This window comes from Sebastes umbrosus, chromosome 6, assembly GCF_015220745.1.
Source record: "Sebastes umbrosus isolate fSebUmb1 chromosome 6, fSebUmb1.pri, whole genome shotgun sequence".
Lineage (NCBI taxonomy): Eukaryota > Metazoa > Chordata > Actinopteri > Perciformes > Sebastidae > Sebastes > Sebastes umbrosus.
Window position 1 is genome coordinate 25,189,983 of NC_051274.1, and position 15,272 is coordinate 25,205,254.

Genomic DNA, 15,272 nt, shown 5'->3' on the forward strand with positions numbered 1-15,272 from the left:
TTTTAATTGTGCAACGTTTCGATCTATCAGAGATCTCCGTCAGAACAAGCTATATATAGACACGAACACATTCATCACTCATTGATTGTGATTTGCATGATTGAAGGACAGTCTACTCTCAAGTTGGCCCAATCAGAGCACAGCTGGACAACGCTGTCTGGTACTGCCACATGGGGGACAGAGCATGAATCTATAAAAAGGAACTAGAAAAATCAAGCTCAATATAAAACAAGCATATATTAAATATAACATATCAAATCATCCAGATTATCATAAAAAATATTATATAGAAAAATACATAGAAAAAGTAGAAAAATAACCAAAAACTAGGAATACAGGCAAGTTCAGCTTAGCAACTGGCCAGAATTTGTATTCATTTAGGTTAGGGTTATGAGCGATATGGAGAAAATCAAATAACCCAGTATTTTTTTTACCAAATACCTCAATAGTGATATTGTGACGATGTTGTAGGGTTGACCATTGGTGCTTTCCCAAAATATTTTACAATCAAATTTGATTAAAATATTTGATAAATAACCATCAGTAATGTAATGACTAAGTGGGTAAAGGAAAATAATGGAACAGCTAGAAAAGCCCATCACTTTACTGTAATGCAGCCTTTATAACCAGGAATACAACGTATCAGAAGTTGAGTCACATTTATATCATAAATCACATAAATCATCCAAAGAATATCATGGAAACTACTATGGCGAAAAATGTGTTAGTGTCTATATATATATATTTTGGATGTGCGTACCCTACACTTTGTTTATCTCGAATTCAAATCGTCAAATTTAAAAATCAAGTTACTCGTATGTGTGAGCCTCGCTGGAAGATATTTTATATTGGAATCGGTTACTTGATATGGAAGAAAACAGGTTGACAAGAGAGATATTTATAAGAGTTAAACACATTATTATGTCTTGGCCAAGAGATTTGTGCACAATGCTCTATAACTATGGGTTTAGTGAGGCAGCTCAGTAGGGAAAAGCTCAACATTTATTGTTCATAGAATCTGGTTTTGCTCAGGATAAAGAGCAATGGGCTGATGATATATGGACTAGGGCTGCAACTAATGATTATTTTCATTGTTGATTAATCTGTCGATTATTTTCTTGATTAATCGATTAGTTGTTGTCAGAAAATGGTGAAAAATGTCAATCAGTGTCAACCCTGAAACAAAAACAACAAACGTGAAACTGGTGCACCAAAAGCAACACATTATTGAATCACTCCATGGGATCTTTTCTGATTACCTTGCAACCCTCACATGAATGTACTCCATTGTGGAAACCGGATGTCCCCACAGACTTTGCAAAGCAGGACCAGTCCACCCGTCTCTGAGGAAGGGTTAACAGACAGCTAGATAAGCTGCAAAAACTTCCATCAAGGTATAAATCTTTATGCACAGGGAGGAAACACTTACTTGTGAAAGTTCCTGTGAACCCGTATGGCCTCTTTCCTGCGATGGGGTGTGTATAGGTGTGCTGTGGAGTGGCTGCCGCTGCTGGGGGGGCATCGTAGACCTCTGGGAACTGGAATATCAGTTTGGAGGATGGGGTGTTGCACCCAGCTGCCCTGTGTTTCAATGACCCAATCTCTGTGAAGGTAACCTCCTCTGGGTGCATCTCTACAAAACAGTTGGAGATTAATTTAACAGTTGACAACTAATTGATTAATCGTTGCTCTAATATGGACTAAACCAAAACTACGTACATTTAGGATCATAAAATATGAATACAGTACTGAGAATTATGTACTAATGTACTATGTACCTAAGTCTCAATGCTGAAATATAAGATCAAGCACACAAATGCAAAGCTTCTTCACAGTGCCTCGTTTAAAAGAGTTCAGCTATTTGTGAAATGCGCTTATTTGCTTTCTTTCCGAAAGTTAGACGAGAAGGTCGATACCACTCTCATGTCTGTGTGTTAAGTACAGAGCTGGAGTAGGCAGGCCTAGCTTAGCATAACGACTGGCAGCAAATTGATGCAAAACAGTTCATCCATCTGCCCAGTTCCTCTGTGCAGCGTCTGCGGCTATAGCGGCTAAAACCACAAATTCAAATCTTTCAAATTCAAGTCATTTTTACATCAGTTCCTCAGTTCCTCATGTTTCATTCCTTGTTTACTTTCTTTGATCCACATTTTCCAACTTCCAGGTTCCAGCGCCCATGAATAAAATAAATACAGCTCCCATCATCAACACATGATTCAAAGTGTTAGCTGGAGCCCTGTTTAGACTGTAATGTGCTTGTCATGATCTTATCCTCAACCTGCGGGATTTGATATGTTTTTCTTTGTTAATGTATTCTGGAGTTATTTCAAGATCTACTTTTACATGTCATTCATGAGGGAACCTGTATGGAGCTCCTTCTTCCTCGCTGGCTTTCACTTTTGCTTTCTTTGCAGAGTTCAGAGACACACGCGCCAAGCACAACATGAAGAATGCTGGGAAATACCTCACCGAAACAAGGGAGGACAGTCTGTTGTCCGACATGACTAACCATGTGAGACTCTCTGAGGAAGTGTGAGGGACTTTCTGTGGCTTGCCTGCACATGTGGACGGTGACTGGAAGTCTCAGCTCCATTTGTCTCAATAACCAAGTAATCGCAGTAGTGTGTGTTGTGTGTTAGCGCCTCGCTCTGCCAGAACTCCCTCTGTGTCAGGCACAATGAAACCATAATATTAGCTCTAGAATCACATGATAGACGGAGCATGTTGAAAACCACTGTCTGCAGATTGACCACTCTTCCCTCCCTTTCCTGCCACTTTTGATCTCTTCTTCTCATGTTCTGCGTTTTGCCACAGAAGCACGAAAATAGCGCTCTTAGCTTTGAGGGAAACAGATTTTGATGACACAAAACTAAATGGCTGCTTTGTCCCGCAAGAAAAGGATGTGAAAATGGGGAGGGCTTTTGCTGGCTAATGGTTTTGGTTACTTGGCCTGCAGCAAAGCTGGCAAGGTCTCTCAAGGCTACACCAACAGGAAATTGCATTAATCCAGCGCTGGGCTGAAGTAATTCACTCCCTTCTTTATTCAAGGCTTTGGCGGACCACCTCGGCCGTCCTGGTGAGAGTAGAACAGGAGGGAGGCCTCGGGGCCTGACTGAAACCTCCCCTCCATGTGCTCCCTAATTGGTTTAATGACTGTAATTATCTGCTGGGGTGCATGTTGTGCAGGGGACGATTAATGGCCTCCAAAACATATGCAGACAGGCGGAAATTAAGAGACGGGGGGCGCTGAGACAAAGAATAGCTCTGCAGAAAAAAAGAGCCATAAAGTCGCAGAGAGAGACGCATCCTGCTGGGTTAGAGAAATAGAATAATGACTCTGCGCTTTTTTTCTTCTTTATGGGAACTTTTGTTGCTGTTAAAATGTCATATTAACTTCTAAAGCTTGATTCTTCTTTTGATAGAAAAAAAAAAACATTTAAACGGATGTAATCTGAGGCACATATATGAAACTATACAGGATATACCACCCAAGCAGTTAAAAGGTAAAAGTGAACTTTGCAACGCTCCAGAAAACATCCATATGTAGTACAAGAACCACTACAGTAGTTGAAGTCGAATGACGCGAGTTGCAGTACCACTGATGTCCTCTACAGCTGGCTCCAAAAGATCTCTGACTGTTTTGAATCCCATTTAAAAAACTTCAGCTTTCCATTTGAAATAATTATTTTTCCTCACAAGTTAGGGTCATGATGATGGATTTCACTCTGCCACTAAGGACTCTTCAGTGAGGATTAATCTGCCAATTACTTTTTTATTTAATCAAATTATTTGGTCTCTAAAATGTGAAAAAAAAATATCCATCACGGTTTCCTAAAGCCCAAGGGTCACATCTTCTAACAGTCCAGAACCAAAAGATAATGAGCTCACTATCACATCATTTTTTTAAATTAAATTTTATTGTTATTTTAATATCTACCTATTTTATTGCATTTAATTTGTATAATTTTATTGTTGTTTTATTAATCACTTATTTTATTGAATTTAATTTGTATAATTTTATTCTATTTAATGTTATTTTATTAATCACTTATTTTATTTAGTTTGTATAATTGTATTCTATTTTATTGTCGTTTTATTAATCACTTATTTTACTTTATTTAATTTGTATAATTTTATTCTATTTTATTGTTATTTTATTAATCACTTATTTTATTGTATTTAATTTGTTTTTATTGTTATTTTATTAATCTAGTCTTTATTTCACACTGTTACTGTTATTATAGTGTTTAATTCTATTTTATTACATCTTTATCATTTTATTGTCTCACATGCATTCGTCTCAAATGATTTCATTGTTAAATTGTTGAATTAATTTTGTATTTTCTGTTGTTTTCAAGGTTCATACTTGTTCTGTCTTACTCTCGGCTTGTCAGTCATCTGTCAAGCACTTTCAACTGCACTAAACTTTATGAGAGGTGCTATACAAATAAAGTTTGATTGATTGGTTAACATAAGACAAAGAAAAGCAGAAAATCCTCACAATTGAGACAGAGAGGCTGGTACAAGGGAATGTTAAATTACACCTACTTATTCATGCCAATATTATTAATCTCACTGCCATACACTCTGCACTGCTGTTACAGCACAGCACCAGACTACAATCCTGTTTATACAGTCAACAGTAGCTGCCAATCTGACCTGTATAGACTGTAGAAACTGTATGTTTGTTGTTCAACATTATCTCATACCTACATACCTAAACATAATGGCTATATTGTGTTTATGTCTGCTTATCTTTGTTTATCTTTGTCTGTCTATAGTTGTATTTTCCTGTAAATTGTTTGTTTTTCTTAACTCTTGAACCTGAGGGCCCCCATCCAGTAGTACCAGAGACACATCACAATAAACACCAGATAACAAGTTAAACATACATACATACAGTATTTATCCTGCATACCCACATAATGAGGAGAAGTTCGGCTAAAAGCCCATGATAACTATTTTTACCTAAACAAAACTCAATTCAAAACTCAAAAACATCACTTTATACAGTCAGAACCATAAATAGTGTCTTACCGTTGCTGTTTAGTGATCAAAAGTTGTGTTTGAGGGCATTTCAACGCCGTTAACTGCTACTTCAATGTCTCTAAATCATTTTAAGTGGATTCCAGCCATTTGCATTGATTAGCATGCAGTGGGGAACAGTCTGAGAAGTGAAGCCAATCAAGGCCTAATGAAGGAGACTGGGTCATTGGCGACGTCTGTCTTTTTTTTCTTTTTTTTTTACTGGGTTAAATTTTTTTTTTTATTGAACAAATTCAAATTTACAAACAACATATCACATGAAACTAGAAAAGCTAAGGAATCCATTGGTACCATGTCATTATAACTAATAACGCTCCAAACTTAAGCTAAATTTTGGCGCGGAAAAACTGGCATGGACATTTTTAAAGGGGTCCCTTGACCTGAAAATGGGTTCTATGGGTACCCACAAGTCTCACCTTTACAGACATGCCCACTTTAAGCAATGGAATTATGTTGTTAATTGATTTCCAATAATAAATATATACATATATTTGCATAAAGAAAGCATATTTGCCCACTCCCATGTCGATAAGAGTATTAAAGACTTCACAAATCTCCCTTTAAGATACATTTTGAACGGATAAAAAATGTGCGATTAATTTGCAAGTAATCACGTAATCGTGATTAATCCTGATTAAATATTTTAATCAATTGTCAACCCTAATTAATACCTATAGTGACATGTAAATGAAATTAAATGAGTTTTACAGTTACCTGAGAAAGTTTCAAATGGCAAAGATAGTACCGAAATGAACACAAATGTCCAATTTGGATTTAACATGCCTCTACTAAAACCTCTCCAAGTTTGCTCTGCTTCACTTTATTAGCATCAGTCTGTGCCCAGGTAATGTTCAGATGTTGTGGTATGGTTTGCTAGAAGTCTTGAGCTGAAATTGCATCTGTAAGTGTACAGTTTTGTTAGTCGGAAATGAAATATACTGATGCTTACACATCTCAGCAGAAATCTGTCAAGTGTTGCCTTCAATATGGTCCCAAGACTATTCACATACCTTGTAGTTGCTGAGATACACTCTATTAACCAGTCTATCGAAAGCCTGCCTGAATAGGTATAGCTTCTTTTATATATTTATGAGTCTTTGTTTGATCTATGTTCTGTACTATACTTTGGTACTTTTTCTATCAAATTAAATTATTTTTTTCCTTTAATTCACAACAAGATGCTCTTATTAACCATGTCCAAATAAAAGATAAACAAATTAAATTTCTATTAAATAAGTTATTAAGACTAGTTTTCCGTATATGCAAATCTCAATGGAACTTCACCTTCTAAATGGAAAAACATCTCTGCTTAATATACAGAAATATGTGACCTTTTTGTTTTTATTATGTAGCACCTTCAACAACCCTGCTACCTCAGAGCTTTTATGCAAACAGTTTAAGGATAATTTTAGGTTTTGTGTGGTCTGCTGCTGCAGTTTGATGATTTCCAACCAGAAAAGCACCTTTAGAACAGCAGCAGCGAGATGTTTATAGGCTCTTGTAAAGACGGATCTGTGAGAAGTTTAATGTGTTGAGTGACATCAGCGGTGCCATTAGTAGGAATATGGAGTGAATTAGGCCGGCGTTTCCAAATATACAAAGAGTCTGCAGAGAGACAAGGCTTGTGTCAACAGCAGCTTGTGTTTCTGCTCTCCTCTCCCACTCATGTCGCCTGATGTTGACATCAAACACATCTCAGCAGCACTGTTTGGGAAAAAGCTGGATGCTGGTAATAATTATTTGCGCCTCGCTGTCTCATTAAATAAGTTCATTAAAGCATTTAGTTCCAGCAGCTTAAGTTTGTTGATGAGCTTTGGCAGCATTCAGAGTGTAATCTTGGATCAGGACATGTAAAATCTTTTAGTTGAGGGTGCAGTGAAAATAAGAAAATTGAGGGGCTTAGAGGAGACTTAGAGTAGAAGAATAATCTGCAAAAGCCCTGGAGTGCTGGTGAGTGAAAGAGCAGCGGAAAGACGCAGGAAGACCAATATAGACAGAAATTGGAGGATGTGTTTTCTGGTCAGGAACCCATTGCTAAAATTAGCGAGGATGTAAATTCCTCAGCGTTGCCGGTTTTCGAATCTGCACATGACACTGAGAGCTGCCAGGAGAACATAAAACAAAACAAAAATAAAAATGGAAGGGCGGTGGTATAGGGAGAGGTCATACATGAACAGTGCCATGGTAATGTTTTCCTTCTTCCTTACTTCTTTCCAAATTGACCTTCGCCCTGAGAACAAAGACATCTAAAAAGCCACAAGAAGGAGGAGAAAAAAAAGCTCTGAAAGCGAAAGCCGCGGCCCCCACACACAACAGGCCACGGGGGGAGGCTCGGTGCCCTGGACGCCAAGCCTTCAACACAATCACCACACATGCTATTGTGGCCTGCAGTAAAGCCCTGGTATGGCTCAAATCTCCTGCTAACCCACTCCACCCCCACCCTCACCACCAGGCCACACTCCCCCCCTGCTATTTCTCTGTCTCTCCATGCATCCCTGTCATTTACAGTCCTAATGACAAGACACAAACTCGCACACATTCAACCCCCGCAGAGCGAGGATAATCACATTACGGCCGACGACAGGGACATAACTCCTCCAGCAGTCAGTTTTGGACGCACTCAGACGTGGATTTGCATAAATCCAAACAGTACAGTCAGCAGCTAAACGGTGTGGCACTGCTCCTCTTTTTCCATCGTGGATGGAAGACAGAGAAAAAAAACATCCACCACGCTGTGAAACGCTGGGGTTAATGGATGGATGGAGATGGAAAATAGTGGAAGACTTTCTCAGTTTACAGTCGCCACACAAAGCCAGGACTATTTCTAGGCGTCGTATTGGTTTAACAGAGGCAAGAACACACAGCCAGCAGTAAGTCAAGGACTCATAAGGGACTAAGTGTCAGATTCAAGTTCCCATGCCCCCCCCCCCCTGTCTGCGTTGGCCTTTTTCTTGCTACGTCTCTGTTGACCTGCAGATTAATTCGATACCTAAACATTGACATTCCTCTTTCTAGTGTGCGCCTCTTATCTTGAGGAATGTGTTTACTGCTTTGTCACTTGCATCAATCAGCCAAAGCTGATAATTTTCAAAATGCGAGGCGCCAGGGACTTCCCTGCCACTGCAAGGTCAGAGTGAGAGAGATAAGGCAAAGTGGATCAGTCAAGGTGAGGCACATAGTGAGCATGCAGGGGCATGTTTGAACTTGAATTCTCCGGCTTGAACATTTACAATTCATTGCATTCTACAAGCATTTTAGTCATCAGCAGGTGTGAGCGTTGCAATCTGGTGCAACATGCTGCTACCCTAACATTTGACTCGCTTGCCCGCTGCTATGCTGCATTCCATTAAAGGTCAGACATTGGAAGTTCCCAAATATAATGTCTGACCTCTGACCTCTGTGTTTAGTGTGGGGAGAAAAAATAATGTAGGTAATGAGAGAAGTGGGCGTTACACCAAGTTTATTTACGGGTTCTCTGTGGTTAACTTCAGGGATCTGGGTCAGACCGACTGCTGACAGATGCAATACTCCAGTGGAAAGTTTATTACAGTGTGGGTCTTATTTGTGTTGTTTTGACTACCAAGTCAAATGCCTGCTGTGAAAAAGGCCTATTATAAGTCTTAAGAATGTTTAAAAAAAACTGGAAAAATCCTTTATTTATGCTCGCTGTAAAACACTCCTCATGCAAACAGCACAGACTATGTCATATTTGGTAACCTATTCTCCCTTTAGACAATGAAATATTCACAACTGCAAGTACAATTCTACATCTAAAGGTTAAACCATTTATCACACAAACGTTTTGATAGATTTGTGGTGATGCAATGATTATGAGCGTATGGAAAACATGAAAGTATTGTCTTAAAGTAGTGGTCTCAAACTCAATTTACCTGGGGGCCGCTGGAGGCAGAGTCTGGGTGAGGCTGGGCCGCATCAGGTATTCCACAAAAAAAGCTTTGTTAAAAAAAACCCCAATCTTCTCAAACGTCATTATTAACAGTTCTTTAACTTGAATGGGTTCTTCTGAACATGAACTGTCCTGAACATGAACTGTCCTGAACATGAATGGAACATTGAAGAACATGAACGGTTCTTCTGAACATGAATGGAACATTGAAGAACATGAACGGTTCTTCTGAACATGGCCTCTATTGCGTCTCCCACTTTTCCTGAAATTGTCTGTGCTCGTCACCAACCTTTCTCTTCACTGCAGGCTTTGAAAAAGACATGATTGGGGCTGTGTGACAAGATATATATTCATTCCACTTGGTGTCACTCCACAATAAAGTTGTGCCTGCTGTGTTTGTGTTGCTCTGCAGTTACACCACCAAACCGCTAGTTGGCGGCGGCGTCTCTATGAGTTTCTTCTTCTTCTTGTACTCCAAACAGAAACTGAGCGGCAGTTGGAGCTAATAACTGTTGAACCACAGAACTTTTACTGACATTACTGCAACGCCGAAAAGAGAACATATATCTGAGTGGATTTGTGTGAACAAACATTGAACAGATGGAGGCAGAGAGAAGTAGAACTTGGTCCTGGCCGCTCAGCATCGCTGAGAGACTGGACCAATCACAGCTGTTGCGGTCTGCGTCGCCGCGACGTGTAGTTACATGTCCGGAGAGGTGACGTCAGGCTACGGCGTCGAGTCAACGCAGAAGTATAAATCAAGCTTTAATCAAGCTTATGCGATGTTACACGGGCCGCCATAGTTGTTGTGAAATGTTTCTCTGCTTGCATCAAGCCCGGCTGATTGCCCGCCCCCGGGAGCCACATACCCCGCTGTGATTGGTAGGTTCGTTCAGCTCGGGCTCGCGCAACAAAGGGACCTTCCAACGGCAAACTGCCATTCACATAGAACTCGCGGGCCGAGGGCGCGTGGTTAGCTCAGTTGGTAGAGCGGGCGCCCATGTAACAAGACTTGGTCCTGACCGCGGCGGCCCGGGTTCGAATCCTGCCTGTGGCCCTTTCCGCATCCACTCTCTGTCTCCCCCTTTCCAAGACTCTATCCACTGTCCTGCCAATAAAAATGAAAAAATGCCCCCCAAAAAAAAACTTTATAAAAAAAAAAAAAAAAAAAAAATTTGCGGGCTGCACTAACATTAAACTTTCATATCAAGGTGGGGGCCACAAAATATAGTCTTGCGGGCCGCAATTGGCCCGCGGGCCGCGAGTTTGAGACCCCTGTCTTAAAGGTACCGTATGTAGGATGTGATGGCATCTAGTGGTCTGGTTGCAGATTGCAACCAGCTGAGTACCCCTCCGCTCACTTCTACCGCTCCAAGCTGGCGGTAACGTGAGCCGTGGAGTGCAAAACTGTGGGGACGCCGTTCGCCTCGCTCAGAGGCCATCCTTAACATAGTAACACTACTTTAGGTGCAATGGAAGTCAGACGGCGGCTGGCGGTACCACGCATGGATGTATTAAGAGAATTGGATACAGAGTTGGAGGCGGGGCTATGAAAGCTGTTCAGTGGCGCATGAAGACAAAATGGCTCGACTTCCGCCTGGAAAAGTACCCGGATCTTGGGCACATGGAACATGCGCAGTAGCGTCTGCTCGCTACACATGACTCGGTCACGGGGTCCCAATGTCACGCCGTCGTCACGGCTTGCGCTCCAGCCTTGGTCTGGATCTCATTCACATGAACGGAGGAAGGGAAATAACTCTGGATTCGGCTATTGTGTGCGTTTTACAACTTTTAGGACCTAATGATTTAAATAAGGGCCATTAGAGTGTTCGTACTTGGGAGTTGATTTACCTAAGAAAGTCTTTTTGGGCCCAATGGCATCATGTGACGGACACGGATTATTATATTCCATTTCTGATAATAGATCCCCTGAAATGCTATACATTGTAAAGACATGATATATAGTGAGGTGTATGACGCCATAATGATGTCAGATAACTGTATTTCACATTTCTTGTCCTTAGTTTCCGACCCAGAATCCCAGCTGTTCAACTGTATTTTTATAAGTAGGAAAGCAGAATTTCTTTCTTCCGACTTTGACTTTAACACAATAGAGGAGTTCATGGGAGAAGAAAATGTGGTGTCAGGCAGCGGGTCATTTCCCAAGGCCCTTTAATGAATACAAACATCAGATTTTCATGTTTACTTTTATCTCATGCGTCACACTTCAATATCTGGTTGATTCGATTAGAGAATATAAATCTATGTGTGTTTTCTTTTGTACAGTAAGCATGTGTGTTTCAAGATCTGGACGTCAGTAGAAGAAGTATTCAGATGTCTTGCTTAAGTAAAACTATCAATACCACGCTGTGAAAATACTCCACTACATATCCTGCATTCACAACCTTACTGAAGTAAAATGATGTAAGTATTATCAGTAAAATGTACTTAAAGTACTTAAAGTAAAAGTACTCATTGTGCAGTAGAATGTTCACTGGCAGTGTTTTACTATTATATCTGTTGTTTCTGGATTAATATTACTGCTGTATTAATGTGCATGTTGCATTTTACCAGGGCCGGCTCTAGCCTATTTGGTGCCCGAGGCAAAATTCGGATTCGGATTCGGATATTTATTTATTTGTTCATTTGTTACCTCAACGCAGGAAATGAGGAAGGGCGCCCACCGGCATTTTTAAAATGTATGCATTTATTTATTTTTAGAGGGCGACCAGCGGTGGTGACAGTGGCGCCCTAGGCAAATCTACAGCAATGCATCAATGTCTATAATATCATCATATGTTTGTAGCGTCGCTGTCCTGTGAGAACCACGTCTCTGTAAAGAGTCAATTTTTCATGGTGTCAGAAACAAGAACAGCCTTGTTATCAGCTTTGTGACGATGCATTTTCCCACTGTTCCAAGAGGCTTTTTAAATAGTTTATTTAGCTGAAGAAGGAGGAGTGTTTTCTCAACATATAAAGGAACACTTAATCCTTCAGTTTAACAGTAACTAAAGCTGTACCTAGTACCCTTAAATTTGTATTTAAGTACTTGAGTAAATGTATTTTAGTTACATTCCACCACTCCCATGTTTATTACAGGTTCCAACACTGGAATTAAACAATCCAGCAGCATTATAAGGATTTCCAGGTGGAAGTATAAACATCCTGGCACCGTTTAAAACAAATAAAGCATTCCTGTGCCCTGTTTTTGCGTAAATCATACGGCAGGCTTTGCCAAATTCAATTCAAGACTTTATTGCTCCACAAATGCAACCTCAGGTTTGAATCATTCAGGAATAAAAAAGGGACATTAGAGCTTTTTTTTTTTTTAATTATTATTATTGAGAATGAGAGCACAACCTTCAATTATAATCCAAGCTCAGTGTTTTTCAGCATAAATAAATAAAAGTAAAAAATAAATAGGCTATTAAATACAGTATAAAACAACAAGGCAAAAAGGAAGGAGTTTGCTTTTTTGATGAAGGAACTCTCAAAATGTTTGGAAAGGCAGCAAAAGGTAGGAGGCATCGCTTTGGAGAGTGATGGGAACTTAGAAAAATAATCAGCTTGGTAATAAGGTAAATCATACAAAATGTACAAAATGTAATTGCAACCAGTAAACCAGAGTAATAACAACAACAAAAAAAATCCCTTTTCCAAAGATGGATCTATCAGCTACAAGAGAATCATAGTAGTAAAAATTCAAGTAAAAGAAGGTGTACATCAGTAACACAATGATTTGCAGTCATCGAATAAGAGCACTGGGGAAACTGTCCGCTATACACATCCCATCAAAACAGAAGACAGAAGCAAACTCCCGCTAATGTTCCACAAACAGGCACTTTAAAATGTCTTTGCATGTCTGGAACGAGTCGGGCACTTAATGGTAAAAGTCTCATCCCGTCAACATGTCACACAGAAATCTGAATGAATATTTCATGGCTTCTACAAAACTAAAGGAGACATTGAAATTGCAAACCAAACTATTATTAAGTATGAAATCATCTCAACCACAACAAGACTCATCATCATTATATCTTTTTTTCTTTTCTTTTCTGGGGCAATTTGCATTTTTGGCAAACTTCACCCTCTCCCTCTTCATTACCGGCACGCTACAAACTGATGGATTGCTTTATAATTTCTCACTTCGATACCATTTACCATTCTTTTTGTTCAGGAGTTTGTGTGTAATCGTCGCCCTTTTTGCCTGCAATTCTGAGACAAACCACAACATTGAGATTCTTGATCCAAGTGCTACATTATAAATGTTTTTGGTAATCTGTACACAAAGAGTACCTCATATATATCCTCTCTTATTTTTCATATAACATCACTTATATGATCATAGCTTAATTTCTGCACAGAGCCAGCAGAAGAACGCCAGTAAAAACAACACCAGGTCCGTCTGTGTTTATATGCAACGCCGTCTCTTTAACTTTTGGGCCAGCTCAAGCTCATTTCAGCTCTGTCGACTCTCCGTCCTCTGACAGGAAATGGACCAAAGTGCCAATTAAAGGGAGACGCAGCGACATCGGCACCAACCGCAACCTGATCCAGGGCAGGGCTCCACTGCTCCCACACTATCACACTTACTGTGCTGCCCTTTGTTTGTTTGATACTGGATGCAACAAGCTCAGGGTGCAATTTTTTTTAAAAGTTGTTCCCAGAACTGACTTGATTGTTGATTTTTCTGAAGCAGGAATGCGAAATGAAGGGGGAAAAATAAATGCATGAGCAATGAACTGTACACATGGATAATAAAAATAGATATCTAAACATACAGAGTCTACTTGATACATCTAGTGTTGTATATTTGCTCAATTCCCATGTGGATAAGATGAAGAAATCAAAAATGTACAGTAAGTCAGTCTGATTCAGTCGGCCCCAGTTCTCTTGGTCCTGCCGATTCAAGGCCGCGCCCGCAGTTTCGCTCCAGCTCAGCTTAGAGTTCAAACGGCTGCCTGCTTCAGTGGATTTAATTCCCTTCGTTGTCAGGATCACACTGCAAAGACGCTCAGGGTGCTGGTCTGGTCCTTTAAACCCAGGATGCTGTATGCGATTCTTTTCAAATGGCCGGGCAGCCTCACCCCGATGTTCTTAATATCCCTGTAAAAGAAAAGAGACAGAGTATAAGAGGAGCTGCAGATGGATTTAAACGTTGGACTCGTTCCAACATTTTTCACGCACATCCTTCCTGCCTCTTGTCTTAATCACTGGCTGATGCAACGTGCTGAGTGCCAGCCTCGACTCCATTTATGTCTCGCTCGATGGTTGAACCAGTACAGCAAGGTGGGGTGTGTTCCAAGTTAGTAATCTGCCGATCGGGTTCCAATTTATCTTCGACATTAAAGGATAACGACTGGGGTTTTCTTTTCTTTTTTTCACGAGCACATGATGTAAACCTGCAAAACGCTCTGAAACACAGCAGCCCAAAGTCAAAGCCTTAATTACAGCCTTAATTACTTAACGAGGATTCTCCCTGTTGACCATGAATCACTTGTCTGGCAAGCAGAGGGTGGGTCGTAAATAACTGCTGGTTTTCCAAGAGTGCTACCAGATGCCCCGAGATGGAAACATGGGGCCATGAAATCACACCATTCTGCATGACAAATACTTCAAAAGAGTTTGTCGTCTACTTTAGAGTCTGCACATCTTCCCGAATCATGAGCAACTGAGGTACCAAAGCAGAGGAAAGAGGGGGTCTATTGGCTGGTCATGCGGTTAGGAAAAGCTCTGGCCCTCATTATTGCCCCAAAACAACCTCATATTATGTGCTTCACTAAGCCTCTTTTTTTTAAAAAAGGTTGAGTCCATTTCATTAAATTACCCCCTTAGCGCTCCTACACATCTGAGAAGATCCAATTGCCTTAAACTTCTCCGTGATGAGTTCAGGGGGTCCACTCTGAGCGCACCTCTTCAATCTTTCTAGAAGTACAAATGTACGGACTATAAGGCTTCAAATCTCATCCATCTATTTCAGTTCCTTAATCCCCTCTAGGCTGCTCTCCTCTTCCTCCCCTCCTTTAATGTCGAAGAGGCCACAAAAGGCCTTTGCCCTAAAACAGGCAAAACCGGTGGTTTTCGGGGCTCTAGCTAAAGTGCTGCTCAGGGCTGGGAGGGAGGGATGAGGGGGAAGAATGGAGGGAGGAAAAGAAGAATAAGGACTGCAGCGACCACAAGCCACCAGCACCAGCCTACCACAAATGAGCCCACTCCTTCTCCTTCCCTCCATTACTTTTTCCATCTAAAACATTTTCTCAAGTTGTAACTGAGGTTGGAGATTATATTGTGCACAAACTATTCCGCTGGCTGTTAAAAA

The 15,272-nt window shown here is 40.5% G+C and overlaps 1 protein-coding gene across 2 annotated transcripts in view; it reads right to left on the reverse strand.

Moving 5' to 3' along the window:
• Positions 1-12,187: 12,187 nt before the first annotated feature.
• epha2b (eph receptor A2 b) overlaps positions 12,188-15,272 on the reverse strand; it is a 29,287-nt gene continuing 26,202 nt past the window's right edge. For both annotated transcript variants that reach the window (XM_037772966.1, XM_037772965.1), the window contains exon 17: positions 12,188-14,059. In XM_037772966.1, the coding sequence (XP_037628894.1) occupies positions 13,951-14,059 (109 nt within the window). In that variant the 3' untranslated portion in view covers positions 12,188-13,950. The remainder of the gene's footprint in view (positions 14,060-15,272) is intronic.